General features: G+C 45.6%; 1 protein-coding gene across 13 annotated transcripts in view; it reads right to left on the minus strand.

The window, feature by feature from the left end:
* Positions 1-15,447, minus strand: part of ACSL6 (acyl-CoA synthetase long chain family member 6) — a 59,833-nt gene that overhangs the window by 23,715 nt on the left and 20,671 nt on the right. For 9 of the 13 annotated variants that reach the window (XM_088173755.1, XM_088173747.1, XM_088173757.1 and 6 more), the window contains exons 2-9: positions 7,025-7,245; positions 4,900-5,014; positions 4,404-4,468; positions 3,910-4,011; positions 3,689-3,788; positions 2,848-3,026; positions 1,968-2,000; positions 958-1,009 (exon numbers count right to left, since the gene is read on the minus strand). In XM_088173755.1, the coding sequence (XP_088029881.1) occupies positions 958-1,009; positions 1,968-2,000; positions 2,848-3,026; positions 3,689-3,788; positions 3,910-4,011; positions 4,404-4,468; positions 4,900-5,014; positions 7,025-7,219 (841 nt within the window). In that variant the 5' untranslated portion in view covers positions 7,220-7,245. Of the gene's footprint in view, positions 1-957; positions 1,010-1,967; positions 2,001-2,847; positions 3,027-3,688; positions 3,789-3,909; positions 4,012-4,403; positions 4,469-4,899; positions 5,015-7,024; positions 7,246-8,185; positions 9,795-15,447 lie in introns of those variants that run through there. The other 4 variants (XM_088173753.1, XM_088173751.1, XM_088173752.1 and 1 more) reach the window with 3 other exon arrangements.

The raw sequence follows: 15,447 nt of genomic DNA on the forward strand, positions 1-15,447 counted from the left end.
TACTTGGAGTTGCCTACCTGGTCTGAAGCACAAGTCCTTTCTGGGAGGTGGAGGATGAAGGTGTTCCCTCTTGTTCAGCCTGACCCACCATCTGAGAAGCACCAGCAGGTCCCAGCATTTTCTGCTGAGACCAAACTGAGGATGCTTTGACGTATGACCAAGAGCACAGGTGGATCTGGAAGAGCTGCTCCAGTAGTCCCTGGAGCATGATCTTTCTCTGCAGGAAAGTGTAAAAGCAGTTTCCCAAGCAGTGATGCCTTGTGCATCTGCCCACACAGCTTTCAGGGAGATGTTACAGAGGCTAAGTTCTCAAGAGTAGGAAATTCTTGCAATCTGATGAAGACCAGGGTCTGGAGAGAGGAGAAAGCACTGCCTGTGCTAAGAACAGGCAGGGAAATGATGCTGCTCCTCTCTCCAAGAAAAAAAGGCCGGCAGCACACAAGTACCAGCATCATGGGCTGCCCAGACTCATCCTGAACCTCCACAGCACTTGGTGTCATAAGCAACACACAGGAAGAGGAGACAGAGGTGGCAAGGACCTTGGTGAGGCTGGAGACGTCAATGTGCTTAGAATACAGACAATGGAAGGCTGTGGAACCACATTTTAGGGTTTTGGGGTTTTTTCAAAAAACATTTGCAAATGATAAATACCAATCAACTAAATGCTTCACAACTACACAGCAAAATGATAAGCAGACACATGGGTGGATTTTTAGACAACTGGAAAATCATACTGGCAAAGTGTATGTCAGAGAATTCAATTGAAAAATAAATATTTTGTTATTTTTAATTTGCAATCTACAGAAGTATGTAAACCTATATATTCTTAAATATTAAAAATGCCTAGAAATATAATTTTCATATCAGTATAACAGCAAGTTTGCATGTATTGAGGTGGGATTAATAATTAATTTCATACGATATTCTAATATTTTAAGATTAAAATGCCTCTTTTACCTGTAGTGCCACTAGTAAAACAGACAATTGAAAGATCTTCTGGTCGAGGAGGCTAGAAATACAAAAGGAGATTAAGAAAATCACATCAGTCAAATGCAGACATTTCAGTGGTAGAGACTGTTGACATTGTAGAAACCTAAGAATCAAACCAATTATGTTTTTGCTCTGACATAAAAGGCTTTAATTCCCGTCAGCATATATAACCAGGTTTCTTCAGTTGATGCAGACTCTATTCCTCCCTTTATGCTGTGCTCCAGCTGCACAAAGGGCATGCTTTACTGTTTGTCTTACAGTTAGTATTTTCCAAGCTACCATCTATATCTGTAGACGTGTGGGATAACTTGAGATAAGTCCTCAATTTCCAGATTAATTCTGGAAAGAACTCCACAACAGGGGCCAAGATTCCAAAGCTGCTGATTGTTCCAATTTCCAGCAGCATTTCTGTATTCTCAACACCACCCCATATGTGCACTATTTTGGGTCATGAATGACTAAATAAACAGTTTGAATATCAGAAGCTGCTTTTGAGTGTACAAATATGAGCAGCCAGTGAAAAATACCAAAGCAATTTTTCCAAAATATGCCATATAAATACTGCCAAGTAGTGTTTCTGAACTATAGGAGCCCCAGCAGAAAGTGAAGGGTACAGAGACATTCCCCCAGTGCCACCAGGGTAAGGTAGTGGAATTAGGGCAGCTTAACAATGGCATTTAATTACTGTCCCATTAATATGTTCATAGCAGGATGAGCTATCTCAATTAAGTGTTCCAGGTAGAGGGAATAAAGCAAATACTGCACATCGTTCCCTATGGGGGTGGTGAAGCCCTGGCTCAGGTTGCCCAGAGAAGCTGTGGCTGTCCCATCCCTGAAAATGTTCAAGGCCAGATTGGACAGGACTTGGAGCAACTAAGCACTCATTGAAGGTGCCCCTGCCCATGACAGAACAAGATGAGCTTTAAGGTCCCTTCTGCTGCAGTTATAAGTGGAAAAAGCAACATGCCAATACTCACCACAGGCATATGTCGGCTCTCACGGCCACAGTTCTGGAAGAGATTAAAGTAACAAAAGTGATTTCCACTTTAATTCCTGCAGTGTAACCCACTTGCTAATAATTCGCAAACCACTAAGGGAGAGCAAGCTAAAGCAGACCAATTCCTAGCTGGCACTGTGGCCATTTTCCTTATCCTGAGTTTCTTGCCCTAACTGCAGTGCCTTCCTTGGATTTCAAGTAGTGTTTGGGTTGGTTGAGCTGCATTCAAGGTGTTTTAAACAAGTGCAAGGCTGTAGGATTACATGTAGTGTGTGGGTGGGTTTGTAGCTACACAGACTCCCCAGGGAGGTGCAAAGGAGAGCTGCTTTATTGCAAAAACCAGGCCCTTTTAAGCAGTTAGCCCATCAGCAGTTATATAGTTTTAAAGAATAACAAACATAATTCAACCAACCACGATACACCACGATGTGATCAGGCAACAGTTATATAACTTGTTTTCCTACCTCTAATTCTAATTCAGCTGAGTCTCTTTCCAGCAGTCCTTTTCTACTTAGCCAAAGTAACAGGTCTGAGCCTTGATTTTACAAGGCCTTCCTTTTGTAAAGTTTTACTTATCAGTAACATTGTAAGAGGACACTGTCTCAAATAACACCCCCTTCCCCTGTTTAAATAGCAGTTGATAGTGTATTTGAGGATAAAGAATTGAAACATTGGTTCTGCTATCAACAAGGAGTAACACCAAGAGACAAGTGCACCAAGCTTCAGTATTATCAGCAACAAGCTGCTCTTTTACGCTCTCCAGACACGGAACTTGGCACGAAATTCAGAAGGCCATGTACATTGTACTGTCTTCTTACACATATTACAAAACAGTAAAAGGAGGGGGAGAACGAACTCACCTCCACCTCCTGCATGGTCTGGATGCAAACCCCACAGCACTTCCCTCTCTCTGTCAACTCCTTCTCAAATGGGTCCATTAGGATGATATATCTCAGGCCTGGTGTTTCTCTCCTCTCCACATGGTCAAGGAGTATCCTGGCTTTTTCAGGCTTGTCACAAATGACTGTGGAAATATCAGCTGCAAGAAAAACAGCCAAACAAGCTGTGTGCAGTAAATCTTTTCAATGCAAGACTGGCTCATAGCTAACACTATATCAGTTCTGATAGTCACTCTAGGCGACTCCAGAAATCCCAGCATTCACATGCTTCTCTTGAAAAATGAGGAAAAAATGTTATCTTAGCTACCCAAAATCAATGCCAAAGCTGTAGCTGACATTTATGATTATTCTGGGATTCAGTTCAAAATACTGAAATTGGTCCCCACGTGGATTAAAAAATCTAGGAGGCAAAATATCAAGCAACACAGGAGTGGGTGGCCATGGAGTAATTACCACATCCAGAGTAGCTCTTATCCATGCACAACTAGGCATGTAGAAAATGCAACAGAGGCAGCACTAGGATACATGGCTCCTTAGGAACCTCTCTAAGTGAATTCAAGACACTCAACAAGTATGATCACAATGCCCCATCCCTGGAAGTGTTCATGGCCAGACTGGATAAGGCAACCTGGTGTAGTGAAATGTGTCCTTGCCAAATGAAGAGGAGTTAGAACCAAATTAACTTTAAGGTCCCTTCAAACCCAAACCATTCTAGGATTCTATGATCATTTGTCTTTTAGAAGCAGAAAATGAACCATTCTGAGCAACAAAACTGAGAAGATCGCATCAGTTTTGATTTTACCTGTGTTGACAATGTACTGAATGGCTCCAGGACCTAAGGTGTCATACAGGGGAACCACCACCATGGAATAGGTGTAGCAAGCCAGCTCAGAGATGATCCACTGCAGGAGAACATGGAAGCACAAAGGTGAGAAGGGTCCATGAGTGTAGATATAACTTGAGAACAAGCTGACAGGTCAGGAACACTATTAATACCATATCAAGTTGGACATAAAATCTCACCTCTGGACGGTTTTGAGCGAAGACACCAATGAACTGCTTTGTGGATGGCTTGCAGCCCTGCTGCAAAAGGCCTGAACCCAGAGCTTCTGCTCTTTCAGCCACCTGGAATTTGGGGAGGAAAAAAATACATTAAAAAGTAGAGGAATATAAACAATTAAGCAAATACTTACAGGGAGGCTCTCAAATTATTGTATTTCCTATCTAAAATTCCAATTTTTATGTTATCATGAACCATCATTAGCTGACTAGCAGTTGATGAGGTCGGTGATGCCCCATAGTGCCTCAGTGCTGCTTTCAAGAGCGGGCTCACAGCATGGAGCCAGCCCCTGAAAGCTAACACACCCATATAACACCTGGATGTGCCTGGGTGGGTACACCAGGAAGCATCACACAATGCATGAACAACCTCCTGGCCTAACGTGCAGACACCCCAATGCCCCTTCTTGGGTTGCGCAAGGGAAGAGGATGCACAGTGAGTGTCACCTCGAGCTCACCTCCTTGTAGGACAGCCATTGGTAGGGCTGCTTGGGCTTCCTGAATCCGAGGCAGGGGCCATTCTCTGAAAGACACAAACAGTGCATGACCAGATGAAAATTTGAAAAGTTTGAATTATTTGCTAATGGTACCTATTTGCAGAAATCCATTTCTCCATACACCTACTGAGTCCTTCATTTACCCCTGTCTTGTGGGGCAGAATATGTGCAGGGTTAAAACATGAAAAACTGGTTTTTTTTATGGCACCAAAAATAATAATCTGATCATGACATTGTTGTATCCAATAAGGCAGGACACCATAAACAGCAGACACAGAAATAATTATGATAGAGCAGGGAAGAGTCATCATGGCTTTTTAGAGTGGGATGTGATGTCTCTCAAGCGTGTGAGAGCTCTGTGACCGTACCATTGAACATGGGGTAAGAACACATGCATAGCCTGGTCCCCACCTCTCCCAACTTCTGCTCTGAGGCCTCCTCCCCACTGTGCTCTCACCGGAGATGCTGAATCCCCTCCTGAAGACCTCGTACATGGTCCTGGCATCATCATAGTAGTGCGTCAGCAAGTGTGGGCTGTCCCCAATCACTGAGCGGCGCGCCCCAGCCAGGCCCTGTGTGAGATGAGGTGACACAAGATGACACAGACATCAGCACTGCTCAAGGGGTGGGAGATGAGGAAACCCCCACTGTAAAGCAATACGCCCCCCAAATGCCAAGCAAGACCTCTGTGACCACCACCTGCCCCAAGACCCAAAGGGATGTGAGAGGGGGGACATTGACCTCAGCACCTCAAGGATATGGAGAGCACTCTGGTCATAGAGGAGCACTTGACCAGCTCATTATCACTGAGATCATTGATATTTCCCTAGGGAATTTAATAAGGAATTATGGATCTGGAAGTAATGGAGTGGGGATGTGCGGGGTAATGCAAGTGCTCTGGGCTCCATAGGTCTTTAGGACTATCACCATGAGCACCTCCACAAGGACACCTAGGCCAACATGAAGGACAGACTAAGGCAGAGGCCAGCCCCCAGTGCCATGAGCTTGACAGAGTTGTTTTAGGAGTGGGCAACCAGAACGAGAATGACCAAACCAGGACTGCACTGGGAGCCAGAAAAAAGTCTAACTAAAGCCCTAACCATAGGGAAAAAATAGCTTGAAAAATGTAAATTCCTCCCATTCTTTAAAAAAGTTGGAATTAAAGACAATGACGTCTTGGAGAGAACATCAGAAAAGGCTTTAAAAATTATCATCCCATTTTCAGATATTAAAATAAGTTGAGACAATACTCAGAAATATTTCTGTTCTTTAAAACAGAGCTGTATCATTAAAACCTTTTGCAAGCATAACAATTAGTAACTCCTCAGCCTCTAAGTATGGATTCAGGTTTACTTTTTCTTACTATTACCAAGTTTGCAGCACCAAACTCAGCAATGGGCACACATGAAGAACACCAGGTGATCTGGTCTCAACAGCTGTTGCCTTTCAGTTGTTTCTCCCATGCAATGGCAGTGCCTCTAATTTTTGGCCATGGAGGGTTAAGCAGAGCTAAGACCAAAATTTTACTGAAAATCTAAGAGAATAACATGCTGTATTCTAGTTTTTTCGTTTACAGAAAAAGGTGAATTAAGGGGTGAAGTGACCCCTGGCACAGTGCATTACATGGTTGATTTCAGGATGAGGTTGGGGAACTACCGAAACAGCAACAAAAAAGCCTTCCTGGCATTCCCTGTGAACACAGATCAGTAGAAACAAGTCCAGGGGAGGCCATGAAGGTGATTAGAGGGATGGGACACCTATCCTATGAGGAAATGCTGAGAGAGTTGGGGTTGCTCAGCCCGAAGAAGAGAAGGCTCCAGGGAGACCTTAATGAAGGGGACCTACAAGAGAGCTGGAAAGGGACTATTTACAAGGGCACATAGTGACAGAACAAGATGTTGTGGCTTCACGCTGAAATAAAGTAGGTTTAAATTAAATGTTAGGAAGAAAGTCTCCCCTGCGGGGGTGATGGGGCCCTGGCACAGGTTGCCCAGAGAAGTTGTGGCTACCCCATCCCTGCAAGTGTTAAAGGCCCGGCTGGATGGTGTGGTTACTGCACTGCAAAAAGAGAGAAAAGACAGCAACACACACGGACCTCTTTTGGGGAAAAAAGGCCAACTTTATTGTACGAACAATCCGTATTTAAAGTTTGTTACGTGCAGCTAGGACAGGACAGTAGTTCATTGGACAATTGGGAAAAACATCCTTGGGACAGTACCTCAGGATGTATCCCACGGGAAAGTCACCAGGTGTTAATCTTTATTATGAATTCCACTCTGTTTTTCACCATATTATCACCCTGGGAGATTTCCTCCCTAACTGAAGCTGTAGTCAGCTTGTCAGCCTGGGAATGGACCTGAGAGGCAGGAGAAATCCAGGCCTGAAAAGAATTTCCAAGCTGTAATTCCCTAGCTCTCTAAATGTGTGTGTCCACAGGATGGGGCTTGGAGCAGCCTGGTCTAGTGCCCATGGCAGGAGGTTGGAATGAGATGATCTTTAAGTTCCCTCACAATCCAAACCATTCTATGACTTTCAGGCATGCAAATCTTGGGGAAAGCCAGCCGGGGTTGCCCTGGCCTCACCTCGACTTCTTCCGACTGCATGCGCAGGTCGCAGGGTGGCTTCACGGCCCTAGGCCGGCTGGCAAACCAGTAGGCAACAACAGCCGCAAAGGCACCAATGCCCACCAGTGCTGTGGCCGGCAGGTTGCGGAAGAACTGGCTGAGGTCATCAAACTCAGGGAGCCGCAGACTCCGCAGGATTTCCTGAGCCTGCATCTTCTCCACCAGCAAAACAGCAAACTCTGCAAGAGCCAGAAGGATGGGTCAGGTCAGGTCAGGTCAGGTCAGGCTGCGGATGGGCAGAGGCAGCACAGGTCTCTGGGAAGAGGAGAACATGCTTTGCCTCATCAGCCATCGCAGGCACCCTGCTCTGCTGAGCTGTGTGGCTGTCTGGGGCTGCCTGCCGATAACCACCCTAACTGAGAAAAACAACATCTATGGAAGAGGTAGAAGAAAAGAGGAATCATCTGTAGCAGGGTAAGTAGGAGCAGACTGCTCACTCCCTAAGGACAACTGAGGACCAATGTACAGGAGGTGATGCGGCTGCAGTTACCTGGAGTGAGAGATGCTAGGACAAGTTCTGGGATCCAGCTATGACCCCTCAGGGCTGCCAGAAACTGTCTCTGCCTTCCCTGAGCAGGACTGCACAGACAGTAGTATTGGGCTCAAAGAGTGGGAGCTGCTCCTGGGAAGGGCAAGGTCACGCTGTGGATCGGGTATCGATCTAGACTCTGCCACAGCAGGTTGCCTTGCTTTTCCCTTTTGCACATATAGAAACAGACATCAGAGAGGAGTCAGGCAGGTGGCTCACTGAGTGAGAGGTCAAACTGTCCTCAGGGGACTCATGTTTGGGTGTTGAGTACACAAGGAACATTTTAAGTAACTCCCGTTTACAGTGACAGCCTGTATCAACTCCTCACTGGGAGATCTCCAGTATCAGCCAGCCTTCTGAGGGATGAGCCAAGCAGGTGCTGCCCAGGGGGAATCCAAACAGTTAAGCTTTCCTATAGCTCTATTTATGACTTTACAAGAGTCAAGGTCTTAAAAAAGTTTTCCAACCACATGAGCCCAGGCATCCCCTTCCCTCTTGCCCTCTGGCCTTGCTCCAGCTTGTGGAAGTACATGGCTTCACTTCCACGAAGGGGCCAGGACTTCCCACATGACAGCACCACTAACACAAACCTGCTTTTTTCCTCCTGGCTGCACTGTCCTGAAGTCCTGAGGGTCAGGACTATCCTCCAGTAGCCTTCTCCTGTGTTTGTTCCAAGTGAGTATTGGGGCTGGCACAGGCCAGGTGGTGAACAACTGGGCACGCCTTGCACAAGGCTCTGGAGAAGGTTTGTAAGTTTGCACAAGAAAAAAATGCAACATAACAAACAATTAACCCCACTCACTTTTGGATTATACAATGGTGAGGGCAGCAGCAAGGATACAGCGACACAGAGCCCATGTTCAGGGTCATCCATCTCCCCCTGAGAGCTCTGGCCCGCCCAAACATCCCTCTTGCCTCATGCTGCTCCTTGATGCTGGCCCAACATCCCACAGTCACCTCTGCTCCCAGAGAGCTCCCAACTGTGCATACCCTCTAGGACCACAACCAGCCTCTTCAGGAATAGTTGAACCCCTCCAATAATCACATCCAGATGTGATCCATCCACATGCTACTGGGAAATGCCCACACAGGAGGCAATTTTCTCCTCAGATTTGAGCATCTTTTCAGAAATCTCCACATGCGATAAAATACTGACTATGTGACTGCAATGATGTTAGGATGAACTGTGAGGGTGGTGAGGCACTGGCACAGCTTGCCCAGAGAAGCTGTGGATGCCCCATCCCTGGAAGTGTACAAGGACAGGCTGGATGGAGCTTGGAGGAACCTGGTATAATGGAAAGAGTCCCTGGTCATGGCAGGGCAGTTGGAACTGGATGAGCTTTAGGGTCCCTTTCAAACCAAACCATTCTGGGATAAAATGATTCTATGAACTGAGAAAGAGTACTGATTTCTCCCCTCAGTATTTCTCAACACCAGGCTATGAAAAGCACCCTGACAAACATACTACAAAAACTGGGAGAGCTTAGCAAGGGAGCTATTAATTTACTGATGAATTGCCCATTTGTGCAAAAGCATTTCAGCAAGTCCCAATTAAGACTGTCTGCTCCCAGAAACAGCCTGTCCTGCCAAAAGCAACCACCCAGTTTGCTGGTTACACTGAAATCCTGGGAATTACTCCCTCAAGAGCAGCCTGTAAGTGCTGTTTTGTATCCATCCATGCAGTTAAGTTGAAAGTGGAAAGCCCGTGGGAACAGCACTGCCATGGGGGGATGCTTGGCTACAGCCATATGCTTCTGTCCTGCTTCTGCCCTGCTCAGCTGCAGGAATTGCCTAGGTGGAAGCAAGACCAGTCCTGCTTCTGCCCTGCTCAGCTGCAGGAATTGCCTAGGTGGAAGCAAGACCAGACTTTTACATCTGTCTGGGTTGAGGGCATTCACAGACATCTAGAGCTCATAGCATCAACAGAAGGATCATGACAGTCAGGGCTGCAATTTCTGTTCACATTAAAGTTTGGCACTGCAGGGTTCGCACAAGCTGCCTTTTGCAATAGTTATTCCTAAGTTTTGCATGCTGAAGTGATTCATGATGAGTTCATACTTGATCTGCTCAGAGCAGCCAACCTGCTGTGGGATGGTGCCCAGGAAAGGGGCCCATGTGTGTTTGGGATGATCAGAGAGAACTCTGACCCCCTCTCTAAACCTACAGAAAGAAGGGCCAGGGCTGCCTGGATCACAGCCTCTGATGAGTCAAGACAAGCAGGTGAGCGCCTCATGGTCACATGTTCTGGGAGTGTATTTCTCATGTGATCAGGAAAATAAATAATAGTAATTTAAACCCAGCAGATTTGGGTTGGGCTACTCGTCAGCAAGGCAGCGTTGAACTCTAGAGTGCATAGCAAGCAGCTGCTGCTGTCACCAGAGGCCTAGGATCAGCAGCAGAATGCTCTCTGCACCCTTCTCTACAGTTCTGTTACGTTTGTGCCCCATTTCTGCTACCTCTTGGCCCCATTTGTGTTGCCCAAAGTGGATATACCAGCCTGCTGCAGTTCATGTTCCCCACAAGCAAGCAGCCCTAGGTGCCAGCTAGCAGAGCACGGCACCCATGCACGCAGTACATGGAAACACTGGCATTTCCATTTATTCCAAATGGCATTTCACATCACCAGATTTATAAAATATTCCCATGGCAAAGAAAAGAGGAACAAATATGCAAGGAAGGACAGAAAAAAAGTGGTGGGTAGGTAGGTAGGAAGGCAGGCAGGCAGGCAGAAAGGGCCCAGAGAGAACAGCCATGAGTAAGAGTTGCAGGTGCCTGGCACAGGGGAACTTCCCAGCCTGGGTCCAGGCTGAGCAGGGGTGCTGCAGTCTTGGGGCAGCCAGCAGGGACACTGAGCTCCAGGTCACCGGCCAGCCTGTGGTCACAGCAATCACACCCAGAACAGGGCTTACTTATTTCTTTTGGTAACAAACGGCTCTCTTGTACCATTTAGTTTTCATATTTTTCTGCTGGAAGTGATTCTGTAACTCCAGTCAATGGAGTTCAGTGACATTAGCCAGCTTGGGAACAGCCTCAGACTACTGAGCAATTTAAATTTTACTGATCCTTTGCGGCCACGCAATCACATCCCTTCTACCAATTCCATCAGTGCCTGCTTGGGAAGAACAACCCCTGTTGGGGCATTCGCATCCTCCTGCTCCCCTGCATTCACAGTGGGATGAAGAAGAGGCAGTGATTTATTTTATCCTGGAAAGTGGGCAAAGCATCCCATCACCATCCTTTTATTCAAGTCCCAAAAAGGGCTATTTACATTAGACTTAATAGCACAAAACTAAACCCAAATAAGCAGCTTTTCAGTATGTCTGAGAGAATTAACTGTTTGCAGTGGAGAACTACAAAGCAGAATCAGTGATATGCAATGGCTCAGAGCCTGCACACCCTCCACTTCTCTCAGAGCAAGCTGGAATATCCCGTCAGTCAGCAGTCACCATGGATCCCTGTCCTTGGCTACGGCACTGGCTGCTCACTCATTTCACTGAGGAAACAGAATTTACAGGATCTAAAACATCTCAGTCTGGACAGGCAGATTTAGAGGGATTTCACTCCAGTGAAACACTACAAGCTTTTTGAATTCTTTTGTCATGTTCAGTTCTGCAGAGCCCAGACCCTGAGGTTTATAGTTGCTTTCCTGAAATGGGGTCAGTGACAGAAGATTTGCATAAAGAAGCATCCAGCAAAACTTGGACGCCTCTCCCTCACCTTCCTGTGCAGAACAAAAACATACCTAGTGCCCTGTATAGAGGGCTCAGGGGACTTTGCAATAGGGATTCAAATCACAAATGGCACTCAAATTATGACTATGTTACTACAAGAGAGTTTCCATTTGCCAGGGGGAAAGGGAGCATCAGCATTCTCAGGAACACATAAAGCTATTAGTCAGACTGCATCACTGGAAACCATTTGTTTATTTAAATGAAAGCTGTTGCAATAATTAACATCTTTATGAAAACATGCACAGTGGCTGCCACAGCCAAGAAGGCAGAGGCATTTGGGGATATTGTGTAATGCTTGCAGAGTATAATCATTCTTTTTTTCCTTTTTCCTCAAACTCCATGCAGTGGGACATCAACCCTGGGAGGAGCCTCTGCCATTAAATGCAGCTCTGACCTCCAACTTGGTCAGGAAGCTCCTGTGACACCACAGGATTCCTAATCACTACTGTAATTAAAACTAGAGAGGTGATGCCAAGTCAGCCTCTGCTCTGCAGCTCCACAAGTTTTCCCTCTGTGGGCACAGAGGATGAGAAGCTGGATGAGCCTTCAATTCTCATCCTGAAGCCAGTGTGGGTTGGGGTTGGGCTCAGGTGAGGAAGGGGGACACTGACCACTCTGCAGCAGGCTAGGCTCACATTTCCCTAGATTTTAGGGGAACAAGTGATGTAATGAGATCTCCTACTACAGACTCTGCAGTGCCTCAGCCACAAATGCAATACCCAGTTTAATCCAAACCTGCGAATTTTTTCTCATTTGTTTTACTTAAACAGGAAAATTTGGAAAACTCATGGCACTGGCCACCTTTCTATATTCAACTACTTTGAGATCAGATCAAATTTTTCTGTTTTAATGATTTTACACTCTAGTGTTTATGGAAATGGCAATGCCACACTTTACAGCGGGACAAAGCCAATGTTAATTACAGAGAGAAAATGCCATTATGTATTTGTTGGGCATTGCATTACAGAGAGCTACTGAAAACTTTACAGAACAATTCCCTGCTGTGAGACAGAACGCCAGGCAGTCTGCAAGCTTGCAAACTGCTTAAGAAATAGAAGAGGGTGTCATAAATGTAAAGGGGAAATTAGGAACACCAGAAGTGGGGAAAATAGGAACACCAGAAGTATCTGAAATTCTGAAAGAATTGCTGTATGGAAATCCAGTAAGCAGCCCTAAAATGAAGTAGGAGACAAGCGATAGTTTGCTCATATAGTTTTGCAGGATACCTAACAGCTTCTGTCCCACACATGCAATTGTGGTATAAACACATCACCACAACAGTGAGCCAAAACATTTCACTGCTCATCCTGCATCCTTCCAGAGCAGCCTGGGCAGGGGTGACCCCTCAGCCCTGACCCACCACACATACTTGGATGCATGAACAGGGACCCTCTCTACTCTGCAAGGGATCATCAACCACACATGGGATTCAGTTACTAGGATTATTGATCAAGCCAAGGTTAATACTACTTAAAACGTTCTGAAACAATACCTGCTTTTGCACCTCTAAAGTGACCTAACTCACTATAGGTGCTTTTCCCCATTTAACGTCTCTCAACCTTCAGATACACCACCCCAAGCCAACTACCACAACCTCCACATGATGTATCACTGCTTTGATTTTTGAGACAGAGCGTTTTCATTAAAACTGTGTTTTTCATTAAAAAATGCCCCCTACCTACCAAAACCAGACCAAACTGAACTCTTACAGGTGCTTAATTTTACCCACTGAGTGAAATAATTGCCTCTCCAGTACACAACCACAATTGCTGTTTTTACTTAGATCACACAATTCTTTGCAGGGTCAAATAATAATAGAGGATTCAAAGCCAAGGCATTTGGCCTCATTGACTGTGGTTCCACTATAACTCAATGAGTTATATAATTGGGAAGGGGGGAAAAAAAAGGAACTAGTTTAGAGATAAAATTTCTTTTTTTGGATTATTATGCCGGTACTCAGGCAATGTAAGAGAGGGTGAGAGGTGATGGATAGCAAACAAAGGAGAACAGACACACGGTGCCTGTGAGGCTGTGGCACTTCACTGGGGAGCAGACACTGGAGAAGCACCCAATCAAGAAATGTTATAAAAGCAGTTTATAACTTTTGTATTCTATTTTTACTAACAAAGAATAACCTTCTCCCTTTCCTTTGAGAATCAGACCCATCCAGTCTGTGAATCTGGCCTTTTGCCAACATGACTATTAAAGAAAAGGGTTTTGATAGTACCTAAGCCTCTTTAGCTCAAATTGCTTTTGTGCTGGCAGAGCCAGCTGGGGGCTTAGTGCACCATGAACTCAGGGTCTGGGGCATGGGAGCAGACATGGGGCTGCAGCAATGCCATCAGGGACTGTTCACATGCCCCTGCCTCCCCACTCATCTTCTCTCAGTACCCTCCCTCCCACAAGGCAGAGTTATCCACAATGGAAAAAGCCTTTGCATCCACGTCAAGCCTTAAATCAGTGGAAGAAGAATAAGGCAAATAAACTTCATGGCAAGGAAGCCAGTTGTGCTTTCTTGTGTCCTCTGGTGAGTGGGAGAGTGAGTGAGTGAGTGAGTGAAGCACAGGGATGGATGACAGAGACCGGTTCAGCATCAGCATGCAGCAGGGGCTGTGGTATAAACTTGGCTCAGTGGTGTATTATTTTTTTAGGAGAGACAGGCAGTTTCACTCAGGACAGAAAAAATGTTTCAGAGAAAAGGCTGCTAAAGTCCTGGGTTCCATTTATATATGGTATTTACACACATACAATTATATATCTGTATGCATGGATGTAAATGCTTGTGTGTGCATGTGTATATATATAAGATATATATAAAAAGTAGAATTTCCCCCTACTCTAGGTAACTGATGATCAACAGTACTAATTGCATATTAACCCAGTATTACTGTAGAAACAGCTCACTCCTTAAAAAACTGAGTAAGTAGCTGGTGCATTAATAGCCTGGATGTGACCATGGCACCATATTCTTCCATGGTTCCTAGGGACGGAGCTAATGGCAGATCACAGCACTGGGCTCACAGGCTTTGCTGACCCTCCAGCTTCCATCCACTTTCCTGACAACCCCAACCCCGAAGGCAGGGCACAGACAAAGGATGGGAATCTCCAGCCAAGGCAGCACTGGCCTCTGCTCCCTCCCACTCTGCACTGCTGGGAAATGTATTTGCAAAACACAAGATCTTTGCAAGCATCCTCTAAAAACGGAAAAATGCTAACAAGGAGCTCAATGTCCTGAAAGAGACCAGTAATCACACGTAAATAGAAGTATTTAAAGTATCTAAAATATCGACAGCATATCGGTCCCTTGCCTAGAGAAATTGTTCAATAAATTATTCAGTGCTATGCAGAAATCTTACTTTAGACATTCGAGATCTTTCAGAGAGCAAAATCCAGCCCCAGCTCTCTGGAAATGCCCCTTGCTCAGAGCCATGCACGGACCGACAACTCATCCTCATCTCTCTTCATCAGGTCCCTCTTCATCCACTGATACCAAATCCTTGTGGAAAGCTTCATCCTCCATCTCACATCTCCTCACTCACTCATCACATCTCAGATATGTGGACCAACCTAAAAATACCTTTTGCACCCCTGAGCAGAGCCACGTAGCAACCCTCGGAAGCCACTAGGACTCACACATATGGAAAAGCCATGACTGGGAATCTGGTCCAAATCTGCCACTCCTCTAGATAACAAAGCATCAAGAAGCCAGTGCAAGCATTTTGTTTCCTACCAAAAGGGAAAAGCTCAACAGCTCTACTGTCTCTGAAGCTTATCAGTTGCCTTAGGCACAGTAACAAAAAAGCTCCTCTAACTGCTGAAACATCCTTAAAAGATTACTCAGCACCAGCATGAGCCAGAGTCATGTGGTTTCATTGACCAGGCTAAAAACCTCAGTCTGAGGTTGCAGAGTATATGGATGGAGTTCAGATGGAAAAACCTACATGGGATATTTTTGCACCCACTATCCCTGTCATCATATTAATCTTGTTCCCCTTATGCCAGTATAGCTTCTGTGTGCTCACCCCAAGCAAGTTCAGGCCATTCCTCCAAGCTAAAACATAACCCAGCCAGAAGGCAAAGCAAACCACCAAAGTTGTGGGGTTTTCTGACTGTGTTCAGTT

The sequence above is a fragment of the Sturnus vulgaris genome, chromosome 15 (genome assembly GCF_052056855.1).
Source record: "Sturnus vulgaris isolate bStuVul1 chromosome 15, bStuVul1.hap1, whole genome shotgun sequence".
Taxonomy (NCBI): domain Eukaryota; kingdom Metazoa; phylum Chordata; class Aves; order Passeriformes; family Sturnidae; genus Sturnus; species Sturnus vulgaris.